Raw genomic sequence first — 22,943 nt, forward strand, 5'->3', positions numbered from 1 at the left:
CTCCACCTTTAAATTGTTTAAATGACTGTTTACCTATGCTATAGAAAAGTACATAATCTCTGTAAGTATCCTGTAATAACATGGAGTAAGATTCAATGAAACATTTCTTCAACAGTAGTAAATTTAAGAGCAGCATTCTATTCTTCACACATCAGCCATAATGTACGAGGGGGGGTTATCAAAAAGTTCATACCCTTACCTAGAAATAATAGCCCTAGAAAGGTGAAACTTCAGAGGAGCTTGAATCCTTTTCTATGTACTCTCCATGTATAGTAACGCATTTCTCCCATCTATGGATCAGTTGTTTAATGTCTCGATCATAGAAATCCGTACTTTTTTGCCTGAAGCCACGATGCCACTCCACTGAGACAAATAAAAGAAGCGTCCATGCAATGGCTTCTTCATTTCTCGAAACAAGAAGAAGTCTGATGGTGCTAGATCAGGAAAACAGGGTGGGTGCTGCAGAAGTTAGAAGCTGCACTGGGCAACAAAGTTGGTAGTGGCAATGGCTGTGTGAGCTGGTGCATTGTCTGGCAGACGACGGACACCTTTGGTTAACATGGGGTTTTCTCAATGATATATACGAATTTTGCTAGCAGGGAGAAAGAGGTGATTGTCCCTCTGTATAAGGCAATGGTCAGGCCGTGCCTTGAGTACTGCGTACAGGTCTGGAGGCCTCATTTTAGGAAGGATGTAGATTTGCTTGAGCGTGTACAGAGAAGGGCAACAAGATTGGTGAGGGTGATGAAGGGATCCTCTTACCAAGAGAGGCTTAAGTTCTGCAAATTGCAGTGGCTGGAGACTAGGCACCTGTGCGGTGATCTGATTGAGGTGTACCAATTGTTATATTATATAAGGCCTTGAATGGGTTGAGCACGCTGAATTCTGATGGGATCCTTCCACTTGTTCAGATTACGAACCTAAGGGGACATAAATTCAAATTAAGAAAAGACAGATGTAGAATAGATGTGAGGAAATTTGCCTTTAGCCAGCGGGTGGTTAATTGCTGGAACAAACTTCCATCTGTTGTTGGGGAAATTGATAGGTTAAATAAATTTAAGGAGGAACTGGACAGGCATTTGGAGGGAATGGTGTGATTTTTTTTTTTTTTTTTGGCTGATGCTGAATAAGCTGATACACTTGCTTTCTTGCATCACATGCCACTACTACTACTAACATTCTGGGCCTTTTCACCTTATAAGCACAGAATAGCTTTTTCAAAAGCTTTCTGTAGTATTCTCTGGTAAGTGTGGTACGACGATGTAGATAATCTGTCAGGATAACCCCTTTTCTGTCCGAAAATACGGAAAACCACCTTCTTTGCAAATGGAGTGGTCTTTGCCTTTTTGGGAGGCTGGAAGGAGTTGTGCTTCCACTGCTTTGACATGTCTTTGGTCTCTGGATCATACTGGAACACCCAGCATTTGTCATTTGTCACCAACCGATCAAAAAAGTTCTCAACATCTGCATTACACAAATCCAAAAGTTGGCGAGAACACTGCAATCAACATTGCTTCTACAAAGGCATCAGCAATCTTAGAACCCATCGTGAGGAGACCTTAGACATGAGCAGATGGCTAAGTAAAATGCTGTAGGCAGACCCATAGCTAATTCCCACTGCATTTTCAATGCAATGAATTGTCACATGTCTATCACTCAGCACCCAGCTGCTTAACCTTTGCAACCATCTCACTGTCTGTGGACGTTGATGGCCTTCCTTCTCTTGGCTTGTCAAAGACACTTGTATGACCACACTGGAACTCCCATTTTCACTTTTTTAGTGTCATAGGATGGACAATTCTGCCCATACACAACTTTCATTTCTTCGTCAATTTCCTAAGCTTTCTTGCCCTGCAAATGCAGGAACTTGATCACTGCTCGATACTCCACTCTGTCAACCACAGCATCCTTCCTCAGATTCCAGACTCCACTTCTGGTATATGATCACCTACGGGAATGAAATTTCATGTTAGTTATTGAATATGCAGACAACTTATATTAAAAATGGCATCTTCCTACTAATGTTTTATCTAGCTTAGAGTACAAACTTTTTGATACACCCTTGTATGTGAAAATCATTATAAACATTTTTGAGTTATTATCAAACTAAATGCATGCATGGTAGACTAAACGTGCATTGGCAATTTAGGTATTTTATAAAATTAGCATATAGTAATAGTACTAGTAGTGGCAAATGATGCAAGAAAGCAAGCTTATATAGCATCATCCAAAAAAAAACAAAAAAAAAAAAAAAAAACTACACACTTCTCCCATCCATACACTTCAAGAATTTGTCTAGTTCTTCCTTGAATTTATTCAAACCATTCACTTCCAAAACAATAGATGGAAGCCTGTTCCATCAATCAGCTATCCCTGGCCGAAGGCAAACTTCTGCAGATCTATCCTGCAACCATCCTTCTTCAACTTAAATTTAGACAACATGATATATGTAGTCTTGGCAAGAGGAACAATGTCATTCACATTTAGCTTACTCAGTCCATTCAAGGCCTTAAACACCTCAATCAGATCACCCCACAGGTGCCTAAGCCTTGAGAAGCTGCAATTTGCAGAACTGAAACCTTTCTAGGTAAGAGCACCCTTTTGTTCCCTTCACCGATCTGGTTGCCCTTCTCTGCACCTGTTCCAGCAGATCTACTTCCTTCCTAAAGCGAGGCCACCAGACTTGCATACAATACTGAAGATGTGGCCTAACCATGACCTTGCACAAAGAATAATTACCTCCTTATCTGTGCTAGCGAAGTTTCTGTATATCACGGACAAAACCCCATGAGCTGTCCTGGCAGCATGTCTGACTGCACAGTTCTCCCAGGTATTTTCATTCTCCACTACCTTGAGTGTAGTATCACACAGTTGATAAGTTACTCTGGGGTTACTGCTACCATATGCAGTACCTTGCATTTGTCAATATTAACCTTCAACTGCCATTTCTCAACCTACCGAGTCTTGATCACTGTTGTTAACCATCCTGCCAACCTTTGTGTCATCTGCAAACTTAGACATTAAGCCCGATATACCTTCATCAATATCATTGATAAATATTGAAAAAAAAAAAAAAAAAAAAAAACACAATGGGCCCAGCACTGAAGCCCTGGAAGGCTTCACTGATAACATTATTCCACAATGAACAGTGCCCATTGATAACCACTCTGTCTTCTTTCACTTAACTATCCCTTTATCCATAGCAGTAACTTGCCGTTAATGCCACATTGCTCCAGTTTATACAGGCAGTCTTTTTATATGTGCAACAATATAAAAAGTCTTCCTGAAATCCAAGTATATGATATCAAAATTATTTTTTTCATCCAGTTATATATGCTTTATTAGTTTTTAAAATTTATGATCATTCTTTTTTTAAATGTCTCTTTTATACACATACACATTTACTATAGCATTATTTTCTAATAAATGTGTGCAGTAACAGACAAGTAAAAGGGATAATGAGGGAGGAGGATTATTTTGCTGAATATAATACTCATTAATAATCCCAAGTTGAGTATATAAGTTCAACAACTGGGGACCCCAGAACAGCAACCAGTAAAGCCTTTACATATAGGGAAAGGTAACAAAGCAACATTGAAATTAGAGGTTTGAATGATTAGTTATAAAGTTAACAGAAAGCACAATTCAGATTTTTAAATGAAATGAACACGTTTCTTAAATGAATCTGCCTTAAATGAGCATTCTCTTTTGATGGAACCTTAATCCCAGCAAAATCCCAAATGTTCATGTCTAACTTTCCTGTTATTTGTAAGTAAGATTAACTTCCCCAAGAAGTTACTCTTACTTACTGTAAAATGGTTTGCAAGAAAAGAAGATTCAAATATGAATGAATGAGTGTTTTCAGACCTCTATACCTTCGCTATACTGCAGGTTTCTAGAGCAAAGTGATCTCCCCCCCCTTGGCTGAACCCTGTCATGGAATCCTTGGTTAATATTTGATCCTCTAATTTAAAATTAAGTATTCTCTTTCAATAGACTGACCCGGTGTGTTTGCTTTAGGCATGGGAAGCCAAGAAGGAGAACCTTAGCCTCTACAAACATGCTGTTGATAAACACTATGAGGACATCAATGTAATAATAACTAGAGATTTTGAGGAGATACTTAGAAAGTGGTCTATCCTGAGACTAGAGCAGTTAGTAACTGATTTATTATTTCAATCAGTTCTTGTTTGGAAATATTGATCATATTGAAGGTCAGCATATTAATGGAGTCATTGCCCTATCATGAATCTATCACTGCTTGGTGAGAGGAGAACATGAGGATGCAGTCACACCATTCCAATGGCTGCAGGGTGCAGAGGACACTCGGTTTAGCACAGGGAGCAGGAGCAAAGATTGCTTTTTCTTGCCTAGCATTCTTGACAATGGTGGAACAAAGGACACTCTGCTTTAGTTGTTGGAAGAGTTTCCTTTGTCAACAAAGTCACTCAAAGTGTCGCTCAATGGGTTCAATTTGAAATCTTGATGAGCAGATTATTTTTCCTTAAAAGCAGCTCAGAGCTGTTTATTCCACCATGGTTTGGAATGATGTAAAATTATACGTGGCTTAGGCACTACAGTTTGAAAAATGACCTCATGGCAGTTTAGACATGGAGATTTATATGAAAGTTCTATGGATACATTTCAAATAAAAATTTGGCCATTGGAACAATGATAAATTTGAGGTTTAAAATCTTTTTGGCCATCCTGGGCAATCACTGTGGAGAGGAACTCCATTAATTTGGCTTTGAGTTACAAGTTCAAAGGAGCAGGTGGTCAGAGTTAAAATAGTTGGTTTGTTGTTGTTTGTTATTTGGTTTTTAGGAGCATTAGCAACTAAGGCCATATTGCTCCGGGAATATGCAGTGGTCATTCCCTGACCTTTCCGTATCCACCGTATTTGGTGGTGATGTGCTCGAACTCCGGTCTAATCAAGAAGCGTGTGCTACGCACTGCTGCTCCTTCCCACCTGGCTACGGAGGCGCCAAAACAGTTGGTATCTGCTTCACTGCTATTACTGTGGGAGCAATTAAGGACAGTACCTTAAGACTTCAGACTCTCAGGTTATCGACCAGGTTATTCCATATCTGAATGACAGCTGAGATTTGAAGATTGAAGTCAGCTATTATGCTTTTGAAGCCACTTGAAAATATTTAGACTGGTAGACTGTTAGAACAATTTTTCATTGTAACCAAAGTTGAGTGCTATTGATCACACTATTAAGATGATAAAATCAAATGAGCCTAAAGATAATATTTGATATAGTGATTCAACTTTGCTTCTGCACCCCTAACATTTTGTGAAAAGATATGTAGTTTAAGAGATGACATAACTCTAATAACATATAAGCAAGAAGGTCAATTCAGTTCCTTTGTACCAATTATAGTCTATAATATATACATTTGTGTGTATGTTACATAGCATCAGGATTTATACAGCACACAGTAATTCTATATGTTGTTTAAATCCTCTAGTCATCTTTGGACTGTCTGTATATTGTATTCTGTAATTCTAGAACAAATAAAGTTATCCTATTTATTCATTAAATGGTTTTAAACAATACGAATAATATCAGTTAGTATTAAACATATTAAGGATTAAATTACCTCTTCTCTAAAGACATCTTCATAAGAGGGAATTTCATCATGCTCATCAGGTTCCATAAGTAGACGCACTTGTGATTCACTATATACATTATAGATGTCAACTGGACGATGACTAGTTATAAAATAAAAATCATTTTGAAACTGTATATACTGTTACACAGGGAGCTATAAAACTGATAAGAGAAAACTAGAGTATAGAGCAACAGAAATATGTGGTCTAGCATATAAACTCTTAAACAACTACTGCAGTATAACTTTTACAGGTGATCCCTAGAACAGTGTTTATTAAACTTTGTACACTTGCACCATAAGGTGATGTTAAGGAGACCATAGTGCTAAGTACACTTCTCAAAATTTTACACACTTATGAACCAAAACATTGTGCCAATCTGTCTTCACGAGTGGATAATCCCAAAGCGTCATGTTACTGATCAGTGCAGAATATAGAGTGATGGCACAGGTAGTGCCTGTCGGTTTATCAGTACAAACTCTGTGCAATGGGGAAAAGGAAGAACCAGGCAGAGTTTGAACAGGGAATGATTTGCAGCACTAGGAAGGCACAAGAATCTCAGCAACTGTAGGCATTGTCTTGTTTGACCATCCTAGTGAAGGTGCAGCAGGAATAGTCTGAAGAGGGGACATACAACCACCCAATGTGCTTTGATAGGGAGACCACCACTAGTTTACAATCAAGGTGAATGGTGGTTGGCACATGCTGTTCAGGATAAAAGACAGCTCATGATCCTTCAATTAATGGAGAGTACAACCAGGGCACACAGAGAAACATTTCCCAACACACCATCCAGCAGACACCCTTGCAGATAGGCCTATGGAATAGGCGACCTGTTTGTATGCCCATGCTGACTGTCATCGACACCTTAGCCTGCAGTGGGCATGATACCACCATTCCTAGACATTGGATGATAGGAAAAGTCTCCGAGTCTGATAAATCAGGGTTCCGGCTTCATTCAATGGCAAGCAGGTGAACAGCCTGCACAGAGTTGGATGAAAACTGACCAGCAGCAGTGGTATCATGGTTTGTGGGGGGGGGGATGTTTTCATGGACATCACTGGATCCTCAATCTTCACTGAACACAACCTCACAGCCAGAACTAAGCATCATTTCTGATCAAGTTTTATGCTACATGATGACCACATATCCAGATGTCATTGGACAATTTCAAGGTGACAATGCCCCATGTCACATGGCCCACAACATGCAGGAATGCTTCAAGGATCATGTTTAGGCATTTTGTGTGCTCCCCTGGCTGACAAATTCCTTGATATAATTTTCGTCAAACATTTGTGGGATCTGGTGGAACACAGAGTTCGCTAATCCAAGCCAGCTGCTCTGTTGCCAAACTTTGGGACATCCTTCTGTCCAGCTGGTTCAGGATACTTTAGGATCTTCAGTGGTCTTGTGGAGTCGATGCCACACCGAGTGTAAGCAAAAGAGAAAGAATTGTGACCCAGCCAGGAAAGTTTCTTCTTACTAGGATTTTCTCTGTCTCAATAGTACTACCATCATGTATAATGTTCATCTGTACTAGCAGATATGCAGCACCCCTACAGGATTCCCAGCCAGTGCTGTCATTGCCAATGTGGCTACAGAATATCTAGAACAGTAATGGCAAACCAGAGGCACATATGCACATATGACACATTAGCATTAGCAGAGGCACATGGTGCAAGAAAGCAAGTTTATACAGCATCAGCTAAAAAAAAAAAAAAATCACCTTCCCAGTTCACCCATTCTTTCACTCCAAATGTTTGTCCAGTTCTTTCTTGAATTTATTTAAGCTATCAACTTCCACAATGATTGATGGAAATTTGTTCCAGCCATCGACCACCTGCTGCCTAAAGGAAAAGTTACGCACATCTATTCTACAACTATATTTCCTCAATTTGAATTCATGCCCCCTCATAACACAGAAAAAATAACTCACATACAGACATTTCATCATACTGGAATGACAAAAAGGTACATGTAAAACATATCCAGTGTAGTGCTTGTAAAATCAGCAAGAGAGCATTCAGGTGCAATGGGCAAGAAGAATTTCTGAACACATAGGAGTTTATTATAAAAAGATGCCTTACATAATGCAGAGGAAAAATCTAGCACAGAGCCACCTGCTATACTGTCTTCTTGAATCATGGGTCATTCAGTAATAGTAGTTATACATTCAACTACTGGCAGTAGAAATTCTCATGTTTGATTCTTGACATTTCCTTGAAAAAAGGTGATTTTTTCCCACCTTTTTTTGTAGAGAATTTATTTATTTGTCTTACATTTACATGGACAACCTTATTCAAGTTTAGGACCAAACCTCCCAGAAGTCACAGTAAGGATGCTACTGGAGCAATATAAAATATGGAGTTTGACAATAAACTTCAGTAAGATGGAATATATGAATTCAACAGAGGACATTTTGAATATTAATGGAACACAGATAAAGAATGTGAAATGGTTTAAATATCTAGGAGCTATTACACAGATGTATGGCTCATCTGAAGATGAGATTGCAAGAGGAATTAATTAATAAAGGTCTTGGGAATGTTGGACCCAGTATTATGGAGCAATAATATTCTTCCAAAGAACCAAACGATTAATATATAACACAATTTTTAAGAGTATTCTACTATATGGATCTGAGGTTTAGACTATAAAGGAAAGGCAAAAGAAGAAATTACTAGCTGTCAAGATGGATTTTTGGAGAAGATCAGCCCGAAGGTCTAAATTGTAAAGAGTCAGGAACAAAGATATAAGAAAAGCAATAGACGTTCAAAAAAACATCATAGACAGAACAGAACAAAACAATTTTAAGAATCCCTGGCCGATAAAAGGCACTGCTGGCTGATCCTCTTAAGGTCTGAGGGCGGTCAGCAGGTAAGATTTGTTTTGTTTGTCTTAATTCATCTTATAAAATAGGCTAAAAGTAAAGTAACTTAAAAATTGTCAGTGTAACCAAGTTCTGCTCATATAATTGTATAATAGTAACACAGAATTGCTCCTTTATGTCGTAATTATAATCTCAATCTTAGAGATGCGCAATTTGTTATAACTTAAAATTATTTATCTATTTGCTGGCATTATTGAAAATTAGAAATGACCTGACCAATTGTTAATACATTTTATAACTGATCCTTTGTTAAAAAAGTATGATTGTAATTTAGAACTTCTCAATGTAAATCTAATTAGTAACCTTCACCTTTTTAATTTTATCTCTATTCTCAAACAGCAAGGTCTGATGATGGGTATCGGCAAGATACCCAAATTGTCACACTATTGTATATATTAGTTTAATTAAGGCTATTCTTAAATAAAATATATATTAAAAACTCCATGGGGTAAAAGAGTGGTTAATTATACATATTGATAATTCTTAATGGATAACAACATGTAATGTCCTTCCCCAACTATATTAGAACAAAACAGAAAAGGCTACAATGGTATGGACATGTTATGAGAAAGGGGGAAGGCTACCGAAAAAAGCAATGGAATGGATACCCCCCCCTAGACAGAAAAAGAGAGGGAGACCTAGAAGCACATGGATGGAGGGAGTGAGGGCAGCTATGGAAAAGAGAAGATTGAAGAACGGAGACTGGGAGAACAGAAAAGAGTGGAGGAACAAAAATAATATATAACAAATATATAACAAAGAGTTAGGTCAAGGATAACCATTGATACAATGGAGAAATCCAAGAAGACAACTGCAAAAATTGGAGGGATATTTTCTATAATATACACATGGCATTTCAAATTTATATTAATGCAAAACAAAATAACGTGATTTTAATATAAGATGTCATCTTCTATAAAGGGATTAAAATTTTCAAACTGAAATATAGTTACCTGTCGGCTATGAAAAATATAATCTCATCCTCCTCTGGCTGCATCATATTTACAATATCCAGTGTTGCTCCACAATTTAACAAGATAATGTACTTAATCTAAAAAGAAGTTAATAAAATTCACTATAATATACTGAAACATTATACATATTTTTAATTAAATTATACAATAACAATACTGTATAAAGTAAGACCAGAAAATTTCAGGGCTGAATTTGTCACAAGTATCTGAACACTGAATAAGAAAAATATTTTATCTTATACCTCAGAATGGCTCACATTTTTAGTGTGTGATGTTATGGTTGCAAGTGTGCCAAGGTTTATTTTTATCTGTTTTTTATCATCACTCTTTTCAGAATGTAACTTTTTTTGAACAAAGATCTATAAAATGTTACTTTCTGTTGAAGAAATCAGCTTCATAAATTACAGAAATGATTGTGTAAGCATACAACAAAACAGCTTTATCGAGAAGTAGGAATTTAAAAGGTACAAACACTTCAAAGGTGGACTCGATATCATTGAGTATGATGGGAGATGAGACTGCATGTCATCAACAAATGACAGAGTTGCCTCCTGAATTAGAAGTATTGTATGGAACTGCTGTAAAATAAAAATTGAAGATAAAGCTTCTCAAGTTGGAATATCATATCTGACATTGTAAAAATGAAATATTACACACTGCTTCATTCCTAAGTTTCTAAGAGCAGATCAGATGGAAAGAAGAGGTGAACTTTTCAAAACAAAACCAGTTGAAATTAGTGATTATGAGCCCTGATTTCTAAAAACAATAGTGACAGGAGATGAAACATGGTTATCTTTATAACCTGGATACAAAACATCTCCTCCAAATGGGGGGGGGGGAGAGGGAGAGAGAGAGAGAGAGAGAGAGAGAGAGAGAGAGAGAGAGAGAGAGAGATGCAATCTGAATAAACAGACGTAACAAATAAAAACTGAAAATAATACCATGACAACGCTTGTTATTCATGCAACAATAATTTCCAAATGCCTCTTTCCACACGCACTATAACTGTTTTATATGTCCTCATTCACCTGACCTTGCATCATGTGAGTTTTATTTTTTCTTCAGACTAAAGAACTTACAGGAACAATGATTTTATAGCAATATAGAAGTTATGACAGCTACAACAGAGCAGACAAGGAATTTTCAAAATAGAATTTCAAGAAACTTTTTAGGTGCTAAAAAATGCATAAACAGCCAAGGTTAAAAATATATTGAATTACATGTAGAATATCTTCAAAATTCAATATGCAATTTAAGTAACAATACATTCTGAAAGCATTCCCATGGATCAATGCCTTATCACTGCAGGAATGTTTGCACGTGTCAATGAAGCTGAGAACTATGCCATCGGGTGCATATACTCCTATCAGTCACCCATGATGGACAGATTAAAGCTAAGACACTAGACTAAGTCAGTTCAAAATCTGCCAACATGCACTGGACCAACATGGCAGATTATGGTCCATTCCTTCAACATGGCTTCACAACAAAATAATGGCCCTCATTCCCTGGAGATCTGCGAGCTACCTACAGCAGCAGGAAAACCAGCTCAATGGCAGAGGGTGCTAAGAATCACTGCAAAGTCAGGCTGCCTTTTAGACAGTGGAATGCTTAACATTCAGTCTATGAGTGCAGACTCATGCCTAGAGGCGCCTCCGTAGCCAGGTGGGAAGGAGCAGCAGTGCGTAGCACACGCTTCTTGATTAGACCAGGGTTCGAGCCTGTCACCACCAAATACGGAGGATGTGGAAAGGTCAGGGAAATGACCACCGCATATCCCGGAGCAATATGGCCTTAGTTGCTAATGCTCCTAAAAACTAAATAATAACAATAATAATCATGCCTAGAAGAGCTATTACAAGAGCTGAAAAACATCAATTGGGATATCATTAGTTTATGTGAGATTCAAAGAAAAGGTGAAGATTTGATCAAACTAGAAGATGGACATTGGCTATACTGCAAAGGAACAAACAACGAACAATGAGGCGGAATTGGGTTACTGATGAACAAAAGACTAACAGATTCAAATATAAACGTAGTTGAATTTCTTGCTGTGCGGTTAAGTTAAACGGTCACTATTATCTTCAAATTATTCAAACTTATTGCACCTTTACAAGCAGTATGACTACACCATAAAATTGTAATGGGAGATTTCAATGTAAGATTGGTAAGATATAAAATGGGGAAAGTTGGCCCATATGGAACTGAAAAAAGAGGCAGTCTACTAATTAAATTTGTGGAGGAACAAAATTTGTTCATCATGAACTCATTTTTCAAGAAAAAGGCCCAATGAAAATGGACACAGAAGAGCCTTCTTGGAAATACTAGTGAAATTGACTTCATAGTGACAAACAATAAAACAATATTCATGACTGCTCAAATCTTGAACTATTTTAATGTTGGAAGTGACCATCGGTTACTGAAAGCAAAAATCAAAATTGATTGCAAGAAAGAACAAAAGAAATTGGTGAAGTTAACTGAAGTGAAGAAGGTCAACACAAACAACTATTGAAAAATCATCAAACTTTGAATTAGAACTGTCCAACTGTTTTCATGTCTACAAAACCTTCCTGGACAGATATATCAACCAATAATGAAAGTCATCAAGACTGTTGTAGATGCTGCTGCCTATGTCCTTGAATCTACTGGTAAACAAGAAAAACCAACCAGAATATCAAAAGACACAATTGCCATGATGAAAAAGAAATGAGAAATTAAGCAAAGTGATAACATAAAAAACAAGGTATAACATGTACAAATGTGTAAGACCATAAGAAAGCACATAAAAGAAGAAATGCACAAGTTCAATGTTGATATTGTCAAAAGAACTGCATTAGCATTAACAAAGGCACATGATTCAAGAAAGCAAGCTTATATAGCATCAGCCAAAAAAAAAAAAAAAAAAAACCCTTATTTCACCCATCCACTCACTCCAAATGTTTGTCAAGTTCTGCCTTGAATCTTTTTAAGCTATAAATTTTTACAATGACAGATGGAAGTTTGTTCCAGCTATCAAACACCCGATGGCTGAAGGAAAACTTCCGCACATCTATCCCACAACAGTCTTTCCTCAATTTGAATTTATGCCCTCTCAGGCGATTATTCTGAGCAAGAGGAAGAATCCCATCAGCATTGAGCATGCTCAAACCATTCAAGGCATTATACACCTCAATCAGATCACCTCACAGGTGCCTAGGTGTCTCCAGACACTGTAATTTGCAAAACTTAAGCCTTTCTTTGTAAGAGCAACCCTTTGTTCCATTCACTAATCTTGTTGCCCTTCTCTGTACTCGTTCCAACAGCTCTACATCCTTCTTAAAATGAGGCCTCCATACAGTACTCAAGGTATGGTCTGACCATTGCCTTATACAAGGGGATAAAAAAAAAAAAAAAAAGTAAAGTGCAGCCATTATCAACCCACTGCAGGATGGAAGCCTCCTCAACAATTCATGCTGAGGGAAATAGACCATAATCTGCCACGCTGGTCCAGTGCGGGTTGGCAGATCGACCGTATTCAGCAGTCAGGGGCTTAAACCCTGGTCTACTCAAAGAGTGTGTGCTACTGCACTCCCGCTCTGACCACTAGGCTACGGAGGCCACTTTACAAGGGGATAATCACCTCCTTATCCCTGCAGTGCAGACTGTCTGCAAGATTAGCTCATGGTGTCTTGTCAATGATATACAGGAATTTTTCTAGCAGGGATAAGGAGGTGATTACAAGCAGATAATCATTGACAAGACACCATGAGCTAATCTTGCAGAGACTGCACTGCTCAGAAAACTTCATATACGCCTTCAATTACCCCCCAAGTCCTTTTCATTCTCTACCACTGTCAGTGTGGTACCACTGAGTTGATACATTACTCTGGGATTACTGCTTCCCATATGTAGTACTTCACGTTTGTCAATGTTAAACTTGATTTGCCACCTCTCAGCCCATCTGCTCAACTTTTCTAGATCCTGTTGCAGCAGTGTACTGTCATTAGTGTCATTAACAACCCTGCCAACCTTCATATCGTCTGCAAACTTGGACATTAAGCCTGATATACCATCATCAATATCATTTATAAATACAGAAAACAACAATGGACCCAACACTGAACCCTGAGGGAATCCACTAATAACATTAGTCCACAAAGAGCAGTGTCCATTGATTACCACTCTCTGTCTTCTCCCATTCAACCATCCCTTTATCCATAGCAGCAATTTGCCTCCAATGTCACACTGCTCCAATTTGTGCAACAGTATCAAAGGCTTTTCTAAAATCGAAATATATGATATCACAGTTATTCTTTGCATCCAGTTCCCTTGTGACTACAGCATAGTATCCAATCAAATTAGTCAGACAACACTTCCCCTTAACAAACCTGTGCTGTGTCCGAGCTATAACTGAAGTATTGTCTAGATGATCCTGCAATGTTTCTTTAACCAGTGGAACAGAAGTTAAACTAACAGGTCTGTAATTACCTGTGTCTCCCTTTGATCCTCCTTTGTGGATTGGGGTCACATTTGCACATCTCCAGTCCATGGGTACCTCCCCTGAGTCCAGGGAAGCTCTCCTAATTATGGCTAAGGGTTTGTTTACTTCCTTTGCTGCCTCTTTTATATAACTGGATAGATTCCATCCACCCCAGGTGCCTTTCTTGTGTTTGTCTTCAACAATTTCTCCTCCACTTTACTCTCAGTTATTACAAGATTATCTAGGTTACTGCCAGAGTTGAATACACCTCTGGCATTCCCTTCCCTGAATAACTCCTTATGTGTGAATGTCAATGAAAAATATTCATTTAGTTTGTTAGCTACCTGAGCAGGATCATCAACAGTTGAACCATCGATATCAAGTGGACCAATCTAATTCATCCCCTTCCTTCTAGAGTTTACATAAGTAAAGAACTCTGCTGTTTTTCTTTGCATCCTTTGCCAAACATTTCTCGTAATCTGCCTTCACCTGCCTAACCTCCTTTGTAGCTTGGTTACAGACCAGCTTATATCTATCATAGGCTTCTGTGTCACATGTTAATTTATATGTATCCCATGCAATTTTCTTCTCTGTCACATGTCTAATTGGTTCATCTGACATCCATTTAGGCCTAAATCTTAAACAATATTTCTTTGTTGGTATGAAAAGCCTAGTAGCTTCAAAGATTACTTTTTTGAATGCTTCCCATTTTGAATTTGCTGTTGGTAACATCAGTTGGTTCCACCATATAGAATTTAAATATTGTCTCAGACCACCGTAGTCACTTTTATAAAAGCAAAAACCCTTCTCTTTACCCTTGATGGTAGTTACCTCTTTGAGTAAATCCCACTTCAACACACTGTGATCACTGCCACCTAGTGGTTACTTTATATGCAGATTCTTGATGCATGAAGAATCATTACTGATAATCAGATCAAGAGTATTACTCCCACTAGTTGCCTCCCGAACATGCTGCTGTAGAAAACAATCATCCAATAAATCCACAAAAGCCATGCCAGTGTATGAGTGACCAACCCACAAATTCCAGTCAATATCCTGGAAATTAAAATCTCCCATTATAAGACACTCTAATTTCCTGGCCCATTCTATTTCTCTGCACAATTGCTCATTGTACTTATCATATTCATTAGGCCTATTACACACGCCTACTCTCATTTTTCCTTTCCCAGTGCTTATGTCACACCAAACAGACTCAACATTGCATTGTCCACCCACATCAATTGGATGCACTTCCTTGGATCTTATGTGATTCTTAACTAACAGCATAACCCCTCCTCCCTTCCTGTCCTGTCTATCCTTTCTGTACACATTGTACTCCCCTAATTCCAGTTCTGCACTGCTTATGTCTGTGTGGCACCATGCCTCTGATATCCCAACAATATCTGCCTTTGATGTCTTGACTAGAACTTCAAGCTCATCGAATTTATTAACTATACTCCTAGCATTGGTGTACATGCAAGTATACATGCACCTGTTTCTACTTTTAGTTACCCTAACGTAGCCCATGTATTTACTTGTTCCACTATGACTACAAGCAGTCCTGGAAATTCCCATTGCCTTGCTTTCCAGGTTGCTGCTCAATTGCATTTCAATAGAAGTAGTGCAAAAATAACTTTTACCTCTGCCAGCGGCTACTGTTAATCTATTAGTCCGTGTATGCCCCCAAGCTAGCAGTTTTCCAACCCACCTAACTCTGCCTCGATAGCATCAGCAAATATTCTTGCACCCTTTCTATTTAAGTGTATCTCATCCCTGTAGAAGCAGTCTCTCCTATTAACAAGCACAGACCAGGTGGAGAAAAATTCTACCCCTTGAGCCTTGCACAATCTCTCCAGGGCTGAATTGATCAACAAGGCTCTCATCATATGCTCCCTCCTGCAGATGCTTTCAAATTCAACCCTAACTCATGGCTTTTTTTCAGCATTGTCTTGTACTTGTACTACAGCAGTCTAAGTAATTCTGCTGGTCTCCTACTCTTAATATCATTAGGATACATGATACTAGTACCTCCCTCTGTAAGAATCACACTACAGCTGACACCAACTCCTCAAGCAGAGCACCTACTAAATCAGTTCGTAAGCAAGATGCGCATTATTTTTCAAACTATGCATATGACTACAATCAAATGTTCATCCCAATGTTTTCTCCCTCAACATACAGCATGTCTTTAATGTCAAAAGATAAAGAACCTCAAATTATTTGTTATTTAATTATATAAATAATTTAATTATTTATTATATACACTTTTCTGTATGGAAAACTTATAGTACAGGTAACATTTTAAATGTAGCAATTCTAATTAATTCTAAGTAGATATATAACTAAATATATCCAATTACATATCAGACTTTGAGGTAGATTACTTAGCGTATAAGTTAATGCTAAGCATCAGTTCTGTGTAAAGTAAAAATAACTGAAGTTATTTACAAGACATTGTTCTGTTGAATCTCATATGTGAATACCACAACGAGTTGCCTATCATTGTACTACTTCGAATACGTAATTCTTCTCCAATAAAGAAAACTATTGTTACTTATTCTCAGCGGATACCATCACCGCCATATTTGAAGTAGTACAATGACAGGCAACTCATTGTGAAGGTATTCACAATATGAGATTCAACAAAATGCCTTGTATATAACTTTGGTTATTTTCACTATGTACAAAAATGATGCACTAACTTGTATATCAATATTCTTTTCTGGACCATACTCACTGTAGGCTGAGGCTTTTTAGCCCTAAAATTTGATGTAGATTACTTAGTAACTTTAATGCTAATAAAATTGTAAAGTTGAGAGCAGAATTTAAAGCAAAAAATAAATTAACTGGCTTTAAAAAGTAACAAATACATTTATAAATGATAAGATTCCAAGTTATATTTTACATTCAACACAATTTACTGCCAAATATAGAACCCCAACAATATTAACTATTATTCCTTCAATAATTCAGTTGCAACCTCATCATTCCCTGTTCAATAAAATGGCAGCATAAACTATGCATTACAGTGCAAGAATATTTATATAAAAGCAGTAGTAGAACTTCACATTCCTAGCTTTAGCAGATAACTCAAAATGAATAAAACAAAAATCAGAGTCTCATGACAGTCTATTCTGAATTTTTTAAACAATCAATATTAATATTTAAGACTTTAAAATTGAGGAAGAAACCCCAGGGGCTCACATGACATCTCGGACTCTTCCGAGATGTCATGTGAGTATTTTCCTGAGCTAGATATCATCATTCTTCTCTTTCTTGGTGATTCCTTTCTACTTCTCTCTCTTTCTTTCTCTCTCTCTCTCTCTCTCTCTCTCTCTCTCTCTCTCTCTCTCTCAGAGTAACTCAGGAACTTTTTTTTTTTTTTTTTGGCTTGTGCAGCATAAGCCTCAGGCTTCCTTGCACCATATAGCTGCTAATAATAATAATAATAATATGTATCCATTAAAAAAATAAGATAATAAAATAAAACTTGCAATCCAAAATGGTAAACATTGAAGTTTAAAATTATATTATTTGATATGGAACGACTTAGTAATAAGTAATGAAAAGTTGGAAAAGTAAAATACCTAAAAAAAAAAAAAAAAAAAAATGTAAGCAGCAGCTGTTATCAATCTGTACTGTACAGTAACAATCCACTGCAGGATGGAAGCCACCTAAACAATTCATGTTGAGGAAAATGGACCATAATCTGCCATGCTGGTCCAGTGCTGGTTGGCAGAGCGACCATATTTAGCACTCAGGGGCTTGAACCCCGATCTACTCAAAGAGTGTGTGCACTCTTTGAGTAGATCGGGGTTCACACTCCCACTCCTGACCACTTGGCTACAGCAGTCTATATATTTTTAAAATCGCTTATAAGTAGAGTTTTTAAGCAATCTATATTAATTAAATAAAAAAATATTATGAATGTTTTAGCTCTCCTTTTAAATGTTTTAAATGATGTATTCCCCCATTGAATTCATTTTAAGAAATAAAAAAAAATTAGGAAATTTATCATTAAATATTTTTAAACAATTTTTGAAAAATACTGCATGAAATATACTAAATGCACATAAAATTATAAGCACACTTTCACACTCAACAAACAAAACTCATGCTTAAAAATATCAGGAAACATAAAATTGAGTAAAAATTATCAAAATCAAAAATGCAGTATAAGTACCTGTTTTCCATGTTTCTTATAAGCTTCTAAAAGTGAGTGTTTTCCAGGCACAGGTATTAAAGTATATGCTATGTTATCACACTGGAAGAGGTGCTGATAAATTAAAGCAATAGATCTGTTAAAACTACATCAAGTATTAAGAAAAAGAAAATATTATGAAGAAAATTAAAACTAATTTCAATTATTATATGAACAAACAAACAATCTGGTCTCTTCCTTTCTTTCTTTCTTCATAAAGGATAGGTAACTCAAAAAATAATACTGAAGTTTAACATGTTGAAAACAATTTAAATTAACAAATGAGTTTTACTCAAATTCATTTGTTAATTTAAATTTAATTTCAAGTTAACTTTTGCTCAAATTTAAATCATTTTAATAGTGCTATTACTTTTAGATATTTTAATTATATCTCTCATTGGGATATAATTAAATTTATATCATCTCTTAATTTTACTATCTACAGTTTTAGATACTACAATTAAGCTTATAAAGAACTTAGAAGTTTCAGAATTAACTAGAGAATTAGAATGACTGATAAAAGCTGAATAAATTTCAGGCAACTTTTTTTTCCATTGCTTGTACAACACAATACAAAAAAGAGTCATGTGATACTTAGTGTTTATTATTAAATATTATATAAATTAAATTTATGTATTATATAATTTTAAATATAATATTTAAAAGTAAACCATTATTAGTATTAAATACAATGCGACCTAGTAAGGATTGCTTAATTGCGAGAGGGTGCTAGTGGAGGTTGTCATATAACTAGAGAAAGTGATAGTTTCACAGTTCAAGTGTTCAGTTTGTCGCAGTCTGTGTTTGAAGTTGTACGTTACTACTGGTGAATAAACATTGTGCTTATACCATCATGTTTTTTAGTGGAATCTTACTCAGAAACAGTCTTAAAGTGAATCTCAACTTAATCTCAATCTCAGCGTTGGGGAAAACTTCCCCAACACTGTCCATGCAAAGCTGCAATTTTCAGGATAACGTTTTGTGAGTGTGGATCAGTTAGGAATAAGGAATATGAAAGAAGGGTGTTCTTGTACATAACAATTAGATGACATTAGACAAACAATTTTTGCAATCTACAAACAAATCTCTGTGGAAACAGCATTCAAAAGGGTATCTCATCAGTAAGAAACACCTAAACCTTCTTCAATACCAAATTCACAATAAGCACAAGCTTCGATTTCAGGATAATGTTAAAAGATTACAGTACTGTCACTGGTTTAAAAGTATAATTTGTTGTGAAGGTGTTGAAATTTTGGATAAAATTTATTTCACTTCCAAAGCATGGTTTTTCACTTTAGCAGCTATGTCAATAGTCAAAATTGCTGGAGAATACAGGATGCTGAAAATTCATTCTTGTGAAATAAATTCTCTTCATGTCCAAAAAATCAATGTTTGATGTGACACATTTTGAAGGATAGTGGAGCCCATACTAATTAAACAAATCAATTTGGAAACTCAGAATCTCTGAGGTTAGCATTAGTAGTGGCAAATGATGTAAGAAAGCAAACTTCTAAAGCATCAGCCAAAAAAAAAAACAAAAAAACTTCCCATTTCACCTATTCATTCCCTCTGATAGTTTATCTAGTTCTTCCTTGAATTTATTTAAACTATCAACTTCCACAACAGCAAATGGAAGTTTGTTCCAGCGATCAACCACTCACTGGCTAAAGGAAAATGTCCACACATCTATTCTGCAACTATCCTCAGTTTAAATTTATGCTTCCTTGTGTGTGTAGTCTGAGTGAGAGGAAGAATCTTATCAGCGCTCAATCCAATCAATGTCTTAAAGGCTGCAACCAGATCACCTCATAGGTGAATAGTCTCCAGATGCTGAAATTTGCAGAATTGATGCCATTCTTGATAATAGCCCCCTTTATTCTCCTCACCAATCTGGTTGCCCTTCTCTGCAACTGTTCCAGCAGTTTTACATCCTTCCTAAAATTAAGCCTAACCATTTCCTTATATAACAGGATAATCACCTCCTTATCATTGCTAGCAAAATTCCTGTATATTTTTGACAAAACCCCATGAACTGTCCTGGCAGCCTGTCTACACTGTCAGAGAACTTCATATCTGACTGCACAATTACCCCCCATGTTTTCATTTTCACTACCCTGAGAGTGTAGTACCACACAGTTGGTATGTTACTCTAGGGTTACTGCTACCCATATGCAGTACTTTCCTTTTGTCAATATTAAACTTCAATTGCCATTTCTCGATCCTGTTGCAGTAGAATACCATCATTACTGTAATTAACCATACTGCCAAAAACTTTTTGTATCATCCAAAAACTTGGACATTTAGCCTGATATGCCTTCATAATACAAAAAACAATGGTGGGCCCAATGCCGAACCCTGGGGAACTCCACTAATAACATTAGTCCACAGAGAGTAGTGTCATCAATTACCACTCTCTCTCTCTCTCTCTCTCTCTCAACCATCCTTTTATCCATAACAGCAACTTCCCCTTAATGCCAAACTGCTCTAATGTTTTCTGTTTTTCTTTGCAAAGAAAAACAGCAAAGAATTCTCGTAATCTGCCTTCACTTGCTTAAACTCCTTTGTAACTTTATTATGGACTAGTTTATATCTACCACAGAATTCTGCGTCGTTTAGTAATTTATATGCATCCCATGGATTTTTGTTCTCTGCAACGAGTCTCATCACTTCATCAGACATCTATCTAGGCTTATCTTATATCTATCTATCTTATACCTTGAAGAGTATTTCTTAGTTGGTAGGAAAAGCCTAGTAACCTCTATGGTTATTTCCTTGAATGCTTCCCATTAGGATTTGCTGATGGTAACATTGTCAGTTGGTCCCACTGTACATAATTTAAAAACTGTCTCAGACTACTGTAGTCACCTTTATAAAAGCAAAAACCCTTTCTTTTACTTTGATGGTAATTACATCTTTAAGTAAATCTCAGATCAATATACTGATCACTGCCACCTAGTGGTTCTTTTATCTGCAAATTTTTAATGCATGAATAATCACTGCTGATAATCAGACCAAGAGTATTACTCCCTCTTGTTGTCTCTCTAATGTGAGCTGTAAAAAAGTCATCCAATTAATCAACAGTCTTGCTAGTCTGAGCGACCAATCCACAAGTTCCATTCAATATCTGAAAAGTTAAAATCCCCCATTATAAGACACTGATTTACTTGCCTACTCTGTTTCTCTGTACATTTGTTCATTGTACTCTTCAGAGACGTTAGGCCTATAATGCACTCCTACTCTAATTTTTTCTTTCCCTGTGCTTATGTCACACCAAACTGAATCAACATTGCACTGGCGATCCACGTTGACCAGAGGCACTGCCTTAGATTTTATGTGCTAGAGCATAATCACCTCTCCCAACCCTCCTATCCTGTCCATCCTTCCTTAGAAGCATATTATATGAATGCAAACCTTCAGTCAAACAGACAGTTTGGCTTCAAATCTGGATATTCAACCAAGGATGCAATGAAGAAACTAATGAGTGCAGCTGAAACCACCTAGGAAACCTACATGCTGGCTATTTCGATTAATTTTGCTGGTGCCTTTGATACCTTATAGTGGCCCAGCATCCTCAAGAGAATATGCCATGATGGCATTTCACAAAACCTGTATAATTGTGTCAACAATTATCTTAATAACAGGAAAATAGCAATGCAAATTATATTTCAATGTATACAGTGAAATATTACCCATGGATACTCTCAGGGTTCAGTGCTGGCTCCTTGTTTTTGGAACCTGGGTACTGAGTTCCTGGAGTCTGACACAGGCCAAGTGGACAATGTCGCCTTTGTAGATGACCTTGTTCTCCTTGTGAAGGGTAATACCAGAAGGGCTCTGGAAGACCAGGCAACTCATGCCCTAAACCTTCTACAGTACTGGGCACAAACCTATAAGATGGTAATTTCTAGTACAAAAACGAAATCCATCCAACTAAAAGGCAAATTCACCTCTGATAAAGATTTCAGGAAAAACAATAGCCCTAACAACAGAACTAAAATACTTTGGAGTTATCTTTGACTCCAAGCTAACATTTCACCCTCATCTAACAAATGTTGGCAAAAAAGGTGAGATGGTATCCTGGCATAATTGAGAATAAATACAGCCAACTGGGGTTTAAAAAGGAATACCTTAGCCCTCATTTATAAGGCAATCTTCCTCCCAGTAATTACTTATGGGGCTGGTGTCTAGTTCCCTAGAATGTTACTAGTTAACAATACAGCTAAACTAGGATCCATCCAGCATGTCATCCTACTTACAATTACCAGGGCATGCTGGATGGTCAGCACCCCCTGCCCTGCAGGTTCTGGCTGGTGCGCTGCCATTAGATTTGGAAATAATTCGAAGAAGCCTTAACTATAGGCTTAGAAGACAAATCCCTACTGACATCATAGGGATCAACATTGACCTAACAGCTGATCCTAAACAGGAAAAGAAAAGGATACTGACCTGCCTATACTAGCAATGGCAAGATAGATGGGACTGGTCAGATAAAGGGGACATCACTAGGAGGTTCCTGCAGCAGGTAACCCTAGTCTCCCCCAAACTTCCATCCTGATTTGCACCAGACTTATACGCTACATTTTTGCTAACAGGGTATGGCTCCTTGAACATAAAACTAGGTCAACTTGACCTTCTCTGAATTTTCTCAAAAAACTTTTGAGATTAGCAGAAGCAACCGTGCAGTGATAACCTGCACTGTGACACCCACCTCTACCTTGAAAAGTTCCTCTCCTTGACTGTGACAACTACTGATAATGACTGGCCAGCTAGAATATGTTTCCCAGTGCAAGTATAAAAGGAAAT

The 22,943-nt window shown here is 37.1% G+C and overlaps 1 protein-coding gene across 1 annotated transcript in view; it reads right to left on the bottom strand.

Moving 5' to 3' along the window:
- The window catches only part of Cdc45 (cell division cycle protein 45), a 143,497-nt gene that overhangs the window by 69,573 nt on the left and 50,981 nt on the right, over nt 1-22,943 (bottom strand). Inside the window, exons 4-6 of the mRNA XM_090373853.1 lie at nt 18,123-18,215; nt 9,460-9,557; nt 5,607-5,718 (exon numbers count right to left, since the gene is read on the bottom strand). Coding sequence (XP_090229979.1) covers nt 5,607-5,718; nt 9,460-9,557; nt 18,123-18,215 — 303 coding nt within the window. The remainder of the gene's footprint in view (nt 1-5,606; nt 5,719-9,459; nt 9,558-18,122; nt 18,216-22,943) is intronic.

The sequence above is a fragment of the Mastigoproctus giganteus genome, chromosome 5, assembly GCF_048544385.1.
Source record: "Mastigoproctus giganteus isolate SK-2022 chromosome 5, ASM4854438v1, whole genome shotgun sequence".
In the NCBI taxonomy this organism is placed as follows: domain Eukaryota; kingdom Metazoa; phylum Arthropoda; class Arachnida; order Uropygi; family Thelyphonidae; genus Mastigoproctus; species Mastigoproctus giganteus.